The sequence below is a fragment of the Pseudophryne corroboree genome, chromosome 3 (assembly GCF_028390025.1).
Source record: "Pseudophryne corroboree isolate aPseCor3 chromosome 3, aPseCor3.hap2, whole genome shotgun sequence".
In the NCBI taxonomy this organism is placed as follows: Eukaryota; Metazoa; Chordata; class Amphibia; order Anura; family Myobatrachidae; genus Pseudophryne; species Pseudophryne corroboree.
The window spans coordinates 46,019,102-46,031,781 of NC_086446.1; the positions used below are offsets into that span (position 1 = coordinate 46,019,102).

The window sequence follows — 12,680 nt, forward strand, 5'->3', positions numbered from 1 at the left end:
GTCCCTCGTTGCATTGAGCCTGTTGCCAGCAGGACTCACTGAAAATAAAAAACCTAATAACTTTTTCTAAGCAGCTCTTTAGGAGAGCCACCTAGATTGCACCCTGCTTGGACGGGCACAAAAACCTAACTGAGGCTTGGAGGAGGGTCATAGGGGGAGGAGCCAGTGCACACCACCTGATCCTAAAGCTTTATTTTTGTGCCCTGTCTCCTGCGGAGCCGCTAATCCCCATGGTCCTGACGGAGTCCCAGCATCCACTTAGGACGTCAGAGAAAAGTGTTTATTACTCACCTGTGCTGATGGCTGTAGGTATTTCCTCCTCCTTACACTGCTGATCACCCCTCACATACGTATCTTCTTCTTCTTCTGTATGTTTGGCCATATTATCAGTAAAATACGTCTCTTCTTCTCCCTCTATATATTCTGCATTATTATCAGTCAGAAATTCATCCTAAATAACCCACAAAAAAAACACCTTTTTAATAATGTCTGATGTCATTACTTGAGATTAAACAGTATAATATCAGTGTATGATACAAAGTTATAATACAGACGAAACAGTTAAAAGTCACTTTGGTGTATTGGTGAGACCCTAAATGCCACCTACCTGATCCTCCTGTGGGTTCCTGTGATTCTCCTCTGTACAGTCCTGGGAATACAGAGGACGTGGACATCTCTCTGGGGTATCTCTGTTACTGGGACCATCTTTAGGAGACACACAGTGACTGAGTACAGTGTATATATGTGATTATCAGATAATGTGTATATAGGAGGCCCCATACCTGCTCTCCCCTGTACAATACATGACATTCTACTCTTACCCAGTGATGTGAGGGTCCGGTGATTCTCCATCATCACGTCCTTGTACAGACCCCTGTGTTCCTCTATATACTCCCACTCCTACATGGAGAGATAGACAGTGACATCCTGACACCTTATGGGCACCTGACACACACAATGATACAGTCATCACCTAGACACATCCCCTGATTTTACTGTATAATGCCCCATTCCCAGCAGTCACCTCTCCAGTCATCACCCAGACACATCCCCTGGTGTTACTGTTTAATGCCCCATTCCCAGCAGTCACCTCTCCTGTCATCAACCAGACAGGTCCCCTGGTGTTACTGTATAATGTCCCATTCCCAGCAGTCACCTCTCCAGTCATCACCCGGACACGTCCCCTGTTGTTACTGTATAATGTCCCATTCCCAGCAGTCACCTCTCCAGTCATCACCCAGACACATCCCCTGGTGTTACTGTATAATGCCCCATTCCCAGCAGTCACCTCTCCTGTCATCAACCAGACACGTTCTCTGGTGTTACTGTATAATGTCCCATTCCCAGCAGTCACCTCTCCAGTCATCACCCGGACACGTCCCCTGGTGTTACTGTATAGTGCCCCATTCCCAGCAGTCACCTCTCCTGTCATCAACCAGACACGTCCCCTGGTGTTACTGTATAATGTCCCATTCCCAGCAGTCACCTCTCCAGTTATCACCCAGACACGTCCCCTGGTGTTACTGTATAATGTCCCATTCCCAGCAGTCACATCTCTAGTCATCACCTAGACACATCCCCTGGTGTTACTGTATAATGTCCCATTCCCAGCAGTCGCTTCTCTAGTCATCACCTAGACACATCCCCTGGTGTTACTGTATAATGTCCCATACCCAGCAGTCACTTCTCTAGTCATCACCCAGACATGTCCCCTGGTGTTACTGTATAATGCCCCATTCCCTGCAGTCACCTCTCCAGTCATAACCCAGACACATCCCCTGGTGTTACTGTATAATGTCCCATTCCCAGCAGTCACCTGTCTAGTCATCACCTAGACACATCCCCTGGTGTTACTGTATAATGTCCCATTCCCAGCAGTCACCTCTCCAGTCATCACCCAGACACATCCCCTGATGTTACTGTATAATGTCCCATTCCCAGCAGTCACCTCTCCAGTCATCACCCAGGCACATCCCCTGGTGTTACTGTATAATGTCCCATTCCCAGAAGTCACCTCTCCAGTTATCACCCAGACACGTCCCCAGGTGTTACTGTATAATGCCCCATTCCCAGCAGTCACCTCTCCAGTCATCACCCGGACACGTCCCCTGGTGTTATTGTATAATGCCCCATTCCCAGCAGTCACCTCTCCAGTCATCACCTGGACACATCCCCTGGTGTTACTGTATAATGCCCCATTCCCAGCAGTCACCTCTCCAGTCATCACACAGACACGTCCCCTGGTGTTACTGTATAATGTCCCATTCCCAGCAGTCACCTATCCAGTTATCACCCAGACACGTCCCCTGGTGTTACTGTATAATGTCCCATTCTCAGCAGTCACCTCTCTAGTCATCACATAGACACATCCCCTGGTGTAACTGTATAATGTCCCATACCCAGCAGTCACTTCTCCAGTCATCACCCAGACACATCCCCTGGTGTTACTGTATAATGTCCCATTCCCAGCAGTCACCTCTCCAGTCGTAATCCAGACACATCCCCTGGTGTTACTGTATAATGTCCCATTCCCAGAAGTCACCTCTCCAGTTATCACCCAGACACGTCCCCTGGTGATACTGTATAATGTCCCATTCCCAGCAGTCACCTCTCTAGTCATCACCCAGACACATCCCCTGGTGTTACTGTATAATGTCCCATACCCAGCAGTCACCTCTCCAGTCATCACCCAGACACATCCCCTGGTGTTACTGTATAATGTCCCATTCCCAGCAGTCACCTCTCCAGTCATCACCCAGACACATCCCCTGGTGTTACTGTATAATGCCCCATTCCCAGCAGTCACCTCTCCAGTCATCACCCAGACACATCCCCTGGTGTTACTGTATAATGTCCCATTCCCAGCAGTCACATCTCCAGTCATCACACAGACACATCCCCTGGTGTTACTGTATAATGTCCCATTCCCAGCAGTCACCTCTCCAGTCAAAACCAAGACACGTCCCCTGGTGTTACTGTATAATGTCCCATTGCGAGCAGTCACCTCTCCAGTCATCACCCAGACACATCCCCTGGTGTTACTGTATAATGTCCCATTCCCAGCAGTCACCTCTCCTGTCATCAACCAGACACGTCCCCTGGTGTTACTGTATAATGTCCCATTCCCAGCAGTCACCTCTCCAGTCATCACCCGGACACGTCCCCTGGTGTTACTATATAATGTCCCATTCCCAGCAGTCACCTCTCCAGTCATCACCAAGACACATCCCCTGATGTTACTGTATAATGTCCCTATCCCAGCAGTCACCTCTCCAGTCATCACCCAGACACATCCCCTGGTGTTACTGTATAATGTCCCATTCCCAGCAGTCACTTCTCCAGTCATCACCCAGACATGTCCCCTGGTGTTACTGTATAATGCCCCATTCCCTGCAATCACCTCTCCAGTTATAACCCAGACACATCCCCTGGTGTTACTGTATAATGTCACATTCCCAGCAGTCACCTCTCTAGTCATCACCCAGACACATCCCCTGATGTTACTGTATAATGTCCCATTCCCAGCAGTCACCTCTCCAGTCATCACCCAGACACATCCCCTGGTGTTACTGTATAATGTCCCATTCCCAGCAGTCACCTATCCAGTCATCACTCAGACACATCCCCTGGTGTTACTGTATAATGTCCCATTCCCAGCAGTCTCCTCTCCAGTCATCACCCAGACACGTCCCCTGGTGTTACTGTATAATGCCCCATTCCCAGCAGTCACCTCTCTAGTTCTCTAGTCATCACCTAGACACATCCCCTGGTGTTACTGTATAATGTCCCATACCCAGCAGTCACCTCTCCAGTCATCACCCAGACACATCCCCTGGTGTTACTGTATAATGTACCATTCCCAGCAGTCACCTCTCCAGTCATCACCTAGACACATCCCCTGGTGTTACTGTATAATGTCCCATTCCCAGCAGTCACCTCTCCAGTCAAAACCCAGACACGTCCCCTGGTGTTAATGTATAATGTCCCATTCCCAGCAGTCACCTCTCCAGTCATCACCCAGACACATCCCCTGGTGTTACTGTATAATGCCCCATTCCCAGCAGTCACCTCTCCTGTCATCACCCAGACACATCCCCTGGTGTTACTGTATAATGTCCCATTCCCAGCAGTCACCTCTCTAGTTCTCTAGTCATCACCTAGACACATCCCCTGGTGTTACTGTATAATGTCCCATATCCAGCAGTCACCTCTCTAGTCATCACCCAGACACATCCCCTGGTGTTACTGTATAATGTCCCATACCCAGCAGTTACCTCTCTAGTCATCACCCAGACACATACCCTGGTGTTACTGTATAATGCCCCATTCCCAGCAGTCACCTCTCCAGTTATCACCCAGACATGTCACCTGGTGTTACTGTATAATGTCCCATTCCCAGCAGTCACCTCTCTAGTCATTACCTAGATACATCCCCTGGTGTTACTGTATAATGTCCCATACCCAGCAGTCACCTCTCCAGTCATCACCCAGACACATGCCCTGGTGTTACTGTATAATGTCCCATTCCCAGCAGTCACCTCTCCAGTCATCACCCAGACACATCCCCTGCTGTTACTGTATAATGCCCCATTCCCAGCAGTCACCTCTCCAGTCATCACCCAGACACATCCCCTGGTGTTACTGTATAATGTTCCATTCCCAGCAGTCACCTCTCCAGTCATCACACAGACACATCCCCTGGTGTTACTGTATAATGTCCCATTCCCAGCAGTCACCTCTCCAGTCATCACACAGACACATCCCCTGGTGTTACTGTATAATGCCCCATTCCCAGCAGTCACCTCTCCTGTCATCAACCAGACATGTTCTCTGGTGTTACTGTATAATGTCCCATTCCCAGCAGTCACCTCTCCAGTCAAAACCCAGACACGTCCCCTGGTGTTACTGTATAATGTCCCATTGCGAGCAGTCACCTCTCCAGTCATCACCCAGACACATCCCCTGGTGTTACTGTATAATGCCCCATTCCCAGCAGTCACCTGTCCTGTCATCAACCAGACACGTCCCCTGGTGTTACTGTATAATGTCCCATTCCCAGCAGTCACCTCTCCATTCATCACCCGGACACGTCCCCTGGTGTTACTATATAATGTCCCATTCCCAGCAGTCACCTGTCTAGTCATCACCTAGACACATCCCCTGGTGTTACTGTATAATGTCCCATTCCCAGCAGTCACCTCTCCAGTCATCACCCAGACACATCCCCTGATGTTACTGTATAATGTCCCATTCCCAGCAGTCACCTCTCCAGTCATCACCCAGGCACATCCCCTGGTGTTACTGTATAATGTCCCATTCCCAGAAGTCACCTCTCCAGTTATCACCCAGACACGTCCCCAGGTGTTACTGTATAATGCCCCATTCCCAGCAGTCACCTCTCCAGTCATCACCCGGACACGTCCCCTGGTGTTATTGTATAATGCCCCATTCCCAGCAGTCACCTCTCCAGTCATCACCTGGACACATCCCCTGGTGTTACTGTATAATGCCCCATTCCCAGCAGTCACCTCTCCAGTCATCACACAGACACGTCCCCTGGTGTTACTGTATAATGTCCCATTCCCAGCAGTCACCTATCCAGTTATCACCCAGACACGTCCCCTGGTGTTACTGTATAATGTCCCATTCTCAGCAGTCACCTCTCTAGTCATCACATAGACACATCCCCTGGTGTAACTGTATAATGTCCCATACCCAGCAGTCACTTCTCCAGTCATCACCCAGACACATCCCCTGGTGTTACTGTATAATGTCCCATTCCCAGCAGTCACCTCTCCAGTCGTAATCCAGACACATCCCCTGGTGTTACTGTATAATGTCCCATTCCCAGAAGTCACCTCTCCAGTTATCACCCAGACACGTCCCCTGGTGATACTGTATAATGTCCCATTCCCAGCAGTCACCTCTCTAGTCATCACCCAGACACATCCCCTGGTGTTACTGTATAATGTCCCATACCCAGCAGTCACCTCTCCAGTCATCACCCAGACACATCCCCTGGTGTTACTGTATAATGTCCCATTCCCAGCAGTCACCTCTCCAGTCATCACCCAGACACATCCCCTGGTGTTACTGTATAATGCCCCATTCCCAGCAGTCACCTCTCCAGTCATCACCCAGACACATCCCCTGGTGTTACTGTATAATGTCCCATTCCCAGCAGTCACATCTCCAGTCATCACACAGACACATCCCCTGGTGTTACTGTATAATGTCCCATTCCCAGCAGTCACCTCTCCAGTCAAAACCAAGACACGTCCCCTGGTGTTACTGTATAATGTCCCATTGCGAGCAGTCACCTCTCCAGTCATCACCCAGACACATCCCCTGGTGTTACTGTATAATGTCCCATTCCCAGCAGTCACCTCTCCTGTCATCAACCAGACACGTCCCCTGGTGTTACTGTATAATGTCCCATTCCCAGCAGTCACCTCTCCAGTCATCACCCGGACACGTCCCCTGGTGTTACTATATAATGTCCCATTCCCAGCAGTCACCTCTCCAGTCATCACCAAGACACATCCCCTGATGTTACTGTATAATGTCCCTATCCCAGCAGTCACCTCTCCAGTCATCACCCAGACACATCCCCTGGTGTTACTGTATAATGTCCCATTCCCAGCAGTCACTTCTCCAGTCATCACCCAGACATGTCCCCTGGTGTTACTGTATAATGCCCCATTCCCTGCAATCACCTCTCCAGTTATAACCCAGACACATCCCCTGGTGTTACTGTATAATGTCACATTCCCAGCAGTCACCTCTCTAGTCATCACCCAGACACATCCCCTGATGTTACTGTATAATGTCCCATTCCCAGCAGTCACCTCTCCAGTCATCACCCAGACACATCCCCTGGTGTTACTGTATAATGTCCCATTCCCAGCAGTCACCTATCCAGTCATCACTCAGACACATCCCCTGGTGTTACTGTATAATGTCCCATTCCCAGCAGTCTCCTCTCCAGTCATCACCCAGACACGTCCCCTGGTGTTACTGTATAATGCCCCATTCCCAGCAGTCACCTCTCTAGTTCTCTAGTCATCACCTAGACACATCCCCTGGTGTTACTGTATAATGTCCCATACCCAGCAGTCACCTCTCCAGTCATCACCCAGACACATCCCCTGGTGTTACTGTATAATGTACCATTCCCAGCAGTCACCTCTCCAGTCATCACCTAGACACATCCCCTGGTGTTACTGTATAATGTCCCATTCCCAGCAGTCACCTCTCCAGTCAAAACCCAGACACGTCCCCTGGTGTTAATGTATAATGTCCCATTCCCAGCAGTCACCTCTCCAGTCATCACCCAGACACATCCCCTGGTGTTACTGTATAATGCCCCATTCCCAGCAGTCACCTCTCCTGTCATCACCCAGACACATCCCCTGGTGTTACTGTATAATGTCCCATTCCCAGCAGTCACCTCTCTAGTTCTCTAGTCATCACCTAGACACATCCCCTGGTGTTACTGTATAATGTCCCATATCCAGCAGTCACCTCTCCAGTCATCACCCAGACACATCCCCTGGTGTTACTGTATAATGTCCCATTCCCAGCAGTCACCTCTCCAGTTATCACCCAGACACGTCCCCTGGTGATACTGCATAATGTCCCATTCCCAGCAGTCACCTCTCTAGTCATCACCCAGACACATCCCCTGGTGTTACTGTATAATGTCCCATACCCAGCAGTTACCTCTCTAGTCATCACCCAGACACATACCCTGGTGTTACTGTATAATGCCCCATTCCCAGCAGTCACCTCTCCAGTTATCACCCAGACATGTCACCTGGTGTTACTGTATAATGTCCCATTCCCAGCAGTCACCTCTCTAGTCATTACCTAGATACATCCCCTGGTGTTACTGTATAATGTCCCATACCCAGCAGTCACCTCTCCAGTCATCACCCAGACACATGCCCTGGTGTTACTGTATAATGTCCCATTCCCAGCAGTCACCTCTCCAGTCATCACCCAGACACATCCCCTGCTGTTACTGTATAATGCCCCATTCCCAGCAGTCACCTCTCCAGTCATCACCCAGACACATCCCCTGGTGTTACTGTATAATGTTCCATTCCCAGCAGTCACCTCTCCAGTCATCACACAGACACATCCCCTGGTGTTACTGTATAATGTCCCATTCCCAGCAGTCACCTCTCCAGTCATCACACAGACACATCCCCTGGTGTTACTGTATAATGCCCCATTCCCAGCAGTCACCTCTCCTGTCATCAACCAGACATGTTCTCTGGTGTTACTGTATAATGTCCCATTCCCAGCAGTCACCTCTCCAGTCAAAACCCAGACACGTCCCCTGGTGTTACTGTATAATGTCCCATTGCGAGCAGTCACCTCTCCAGTCATCACCCAGACACATCCCCTGGTGTTACTGTATAATGCCCCATTCCCAGCAGTCACCTGTCCTGTCATCAACCAGACACGTCCCCTGGTGTTACTGTATAATGTCCCATTCCCAGCAGTCACCTCTCCATTCATCACCCGGACACGTCCCCTGGTGTTACTATATAATGTCCCATTCCCAGCAGTCACCTCTCCAGTCATCACCCAGACACATCCCCTGATGTTACTGTATAATGTCCCTATCCCAGCAGTCACCTCTCCAGTCATCACCCAGACACATCCCCTGGTGTTACTGTATAATGTCCCATTCCCAGAAGTCACCTCTCCAGTTATCACCCAGACACGTCCCCTGGTGTTACTGTATAATGTCCCATTCCCAGCAGTCGCTTCTCTAGTCATCACCCAGACACATCCCCTGGTGTTACTGTATAATGTCCCATTCCCAGCAGTCACCTCTCCAGTCAAAACCCAGACACGTCCCCTGGTGTTACTGTATAATGTCCCATTCCCAGCAGTCACCTCTCCAGTCATCACCCAGACACATCCCCTGGTGTTACTGTATAATGCCCCATTCCCAGCAGTCACCTCTCCTGTCATCAACCAGACATGTTCTCTGGTGTTACTGTATAATGTCCCATTCCCAGCAGTCACCTCTCTAGTCATCACCTAGACACATCCCCTGGTGTTACTGTATAATGTCCCATACCCAGCAGTCACTTCTCCAGTCATCACCCAGACATGTCCCCTGGTGTTACTGTATAATGCCCCATTCCCAGCAGTCACCTCTCCATTCATCACCCAGACACATCCCCTGGTGTTACTGTATAATGCCCCATTCCCAGCAGTCACCTCTCCTGTCATCAACCAGACATGTTCTCTGGTGTTACTGTATAATGTCCCATTCCCAGCAGTCACCTCTCTAGTCATCACCTAGACACATCCCCTGGTGTTACTGTATAATGTCCCATACCCAGCAGTCACTTCTCCAGTCATCACCCAGACATGTCCCCTGGTGTTACTGTATAATGCCCCATTCCCAGCAGTCACCTCTCCAGTCATCACCCAGACACATCCCCTGGTGTTACTGTATAATGCCCCATTTCCAGCAGTCACCTCTCCTGTCATCAACCAGACATGTTCTCTGGTGTTACTGTATAATGCCCCATTCCCAGCAGTCACCTCTCCAGTCATCACACAGACACGTCCCCTGGTGTTACTATATAATGTCCCATTCCCAGCAGCCACCTATCCAGTCAAAACCCAGACACGTCCCCTGGTGTTACTGTATAATGTCCCATTCCCAGCAGTCACCTTTCCAGTTATCACCCAGACACGTCCCCTGGTGTTACTGTATAATGTCCCATTCCCAGCAGTCACCTCTCTAGTCATCACCTAGACACATCCCCTGGTGTTACTGTATAATGTCCCATACCCAGCAGTCACCTCTCCAGTCATTACCCAGACAAGTCCCCTGGTGTTACTGTATAATGCCCCATTCCCAGCAGTCACCTCTCCAGTCATCACCCAGACACATCCCCTGGTGTTACTGTATAATGCCCCATTTCCAGCAGTCACCTCTCCTGTCATCAACCAGACATGTTCTCTGGTGTTACTGTATAATGCCCCATTCCCAGCAGTCACCTCTCCAGTCATCACACAGACACGTCCCCTGGTGTTACTATATAATGTCCCATTCCCAGCAGCCACCTATCCAGTCAAAACCCAGACACGTCCCCTGGTGTTACTGTATAATGTCCCATTCCCAGCAGTCACCTTTCCAGTTATCACCCAGACACGTCCCCTGGTGTTACTGTATAATGTCCCATTCCCAGCAGTCACCTCTCTAGTCATCACCTAGACACATCCCCTGGTGTTACTGTATAATGTCCCATACCCAGCAGTCACCTCTCCAGTCATTACCCAGACAAGTCCCCTGGTGTTACTGTATAATGCCCCATTCCCAGCAGTCACCTCTCCAGTCATCACCCAGACACATCCCCTGGTGTTACTGTATAATGCCCCATTCCCAGCAGTCACCTCTCCTGTCATCAACCAGACATGTTCTCTGGTGTTACTGTATAATGTCCCATACCCAGCAGTCACCTCTCTAGTCATCACCTAGACACATCCCCTGGTGTTACTGTATAATGTCCCATACCCAGCAGTCACTTCTCCAGTCATCACCCAGACATGTCCCCTGGTGTTACTGTATAATGCCCCATTCCCTGCAGTGACCTCTCCAGTTATCACCCAGACACGTCCCCTGGTGATACTGTATAATGTCCCATTCCCAGCAGTCACCTCTCTAGTCATCACCCAGACACATCCCCTGGTGTTACTGTATAATGTCCCATACCCAGCAGTTACCTCTCTAGTCATCACCCAGACACATACCCTGGTGTTACTGTATAATGCCCCATTCCCAGCAGTCACCTCTCCAGTTATCACCCAGACACGTCACCTGGTGTTACTGTATAATGTCCCATTCCCAGCAGTCACCTCTCTAGTCATTACCTAGATACATCCCCTGGTGTTACTGTATAATGTCCCATACCCAGCAGTCACCTCTCCAGTCATCACCCAGACACATCCCCTGGTGTTACTGTATAATGTCCCATTCCCAGCAGTCACCTCTCCAGTCATCACCCAGACACATCCCCTGGTGTTACTGTATAATGCCCCATTCCCAGCAGTCACCTCTCCAGTCATCACCCAGACACATCCCCTGGTGTTACTGTATAATGTCCCATTCCCAGCAGTCACCTCTCCAGTCATCACACAGTCACATCCCCTGGTGTTACTGTATAATGCCCCATTCCCAGCAGTCACCTCTCTAGTCATTACCTAGATACATCCCCTGGTGTTACTGTATAATGTCCCATTCCCAGCAGTCACCTCTCCAGTCAAAACCCAGACACGTCCCCTGGTGTTACTGTATAATGTCCCATTGCGAGCAGTCACCTCTCCAGTCATCACCCAGACACATCCCCTGGTGTAACTGTATAATGCCCAATTCCCAGCAGTCACCTCTCCTGTCATCAACCAGACACGTCCCCTGGTGTTACTGTATAATGTCCCATTCCCAGCAGTCACCTCTCCAGTCATCACCCGGACACGTCCCCTGGTGTTACTATATAATGTCCCATTCCCAGCAGTCACCTCTCCAGTCATCACCCAGACACATCCCCTGATGTTACTGTATAATGTCCCTATCCCAGCAGTCACCTCTCCAGTCATCACCCAGACACATCCCCTGGTGTTACTGTATAATGTCCCATTCCCAGAAGTCACCTCTCCAGTTATCACCCAGACACGTCCCCTGGTGTTACTGTATAATGTCCCATTCCCAGCAGTCGCTTCTCTAGTCATCACCCAGACACATCCCCTGGTGTTACTGTATAATGTCCCATTCCCAGCAGTCACCTCTCCAGTCAAAACCCAGACACGTCCCCTGGTGTTACTGTATAATGTCCCATTCCCAGCAGTCACCTCTCCAGTCATCACCCAGACACATCCCCTGGTGTTACTGTATAATGCCCCATTCCCAGCAGTCACCTCTCCTGTCATCAACCAGACATGTTCTCTGGTGTTACTGTATAATGTCCCATTCCCAGCAGTCACCTCTCTAGTCATCACCTAGACACATCCCCTGGTGTTACTGTATAATGTCCCATACCCAGCAGTCACTTCTCCAGTCATCACCCAGACATGTCCCCTGGTGTTACTGTATAATGCCCCATTCCCAGAAGTCACCTCTCCAGTCATCACTCAGACACATCCCCTGGTGTTATTGTATAATGCCCCATTCCCAGCAGTCACCTCTCCAGTCATCACCCAGACACATCCCCTGGTGTTACTGTATAATGCCCCATTCCCAGCAGTCACCTCTCCAGTCATCACACAGACACGTCCCCTGGTGTTACTATATAATGTCCCATTCCCAGCAGCCACCTATCCAGTCAAAACCCAGACACGTCCCCTGGTGTTACTGTATAATGTCCCATTCCCAGCAGTCACCTTTCCAGTTATCACCCAGACACGTCCCCTGGTGTTACTGTATAATGTCCCATTCCCAGCAGTCACCACTCTAGTCATCACCTAGACACATCCCCTGGTGTTACTGTATAATGTCCCATACCCAGCAGTCACCTCTCCAGTCATTACCCAGACAAGTCCCCTGGTGTTACTGTATAATGCCCCATTCCCAGCAGTCACCTCTCCAGTCATCACCCAGACACATCCCCTGGTGTTACTGTATAATGCCCCATTTCCAGCAGTCACCTCTCCTG

At 49.9% G+C, this 12,680-nt stretch overlaps 2 protein-coding genes across 2 annotated transcripts in view; both read right to left on the minus strand.

The window, feature by feature from the left end:
• The window catches only part of LOC135054684 (zinc finger protein with KRAB and SCAN domains 7-like), a 234,721-nt gene that overhangs the window by 124,910 nt on the left and 97,131 nt on the right, over positions 1 to 12,680 (minus strand). The gene's annotated exons all lie outside the window — the stretch shown is intronic.
• The window catches only part of LOC135054687 (oocyte zinc finger protein XlCOF7.1-like), a 69,252-nt gene that overhangs the window by 14,221 nt on the left and 42,351 nt on the right, over positions 1 to 12,680 (minus strand). The window contains exons 6-8 of the mRNA XM_063957951.1: positions 822 to 900; positions 608 to 705; positions 292 to 451 (exon numbers count right to left, since the gene is read on the minus strand). Coding sequence (XP_063814021.1) covers positions 292 to 451; positions 608 to 705; positions 822 to 900 — 337 coding nt within the window. The remainder of the gene's footprint in view (positions 1 to 291; positions 452 to 607; positions 706 to 821; positions 901 to 12,680) is intronic.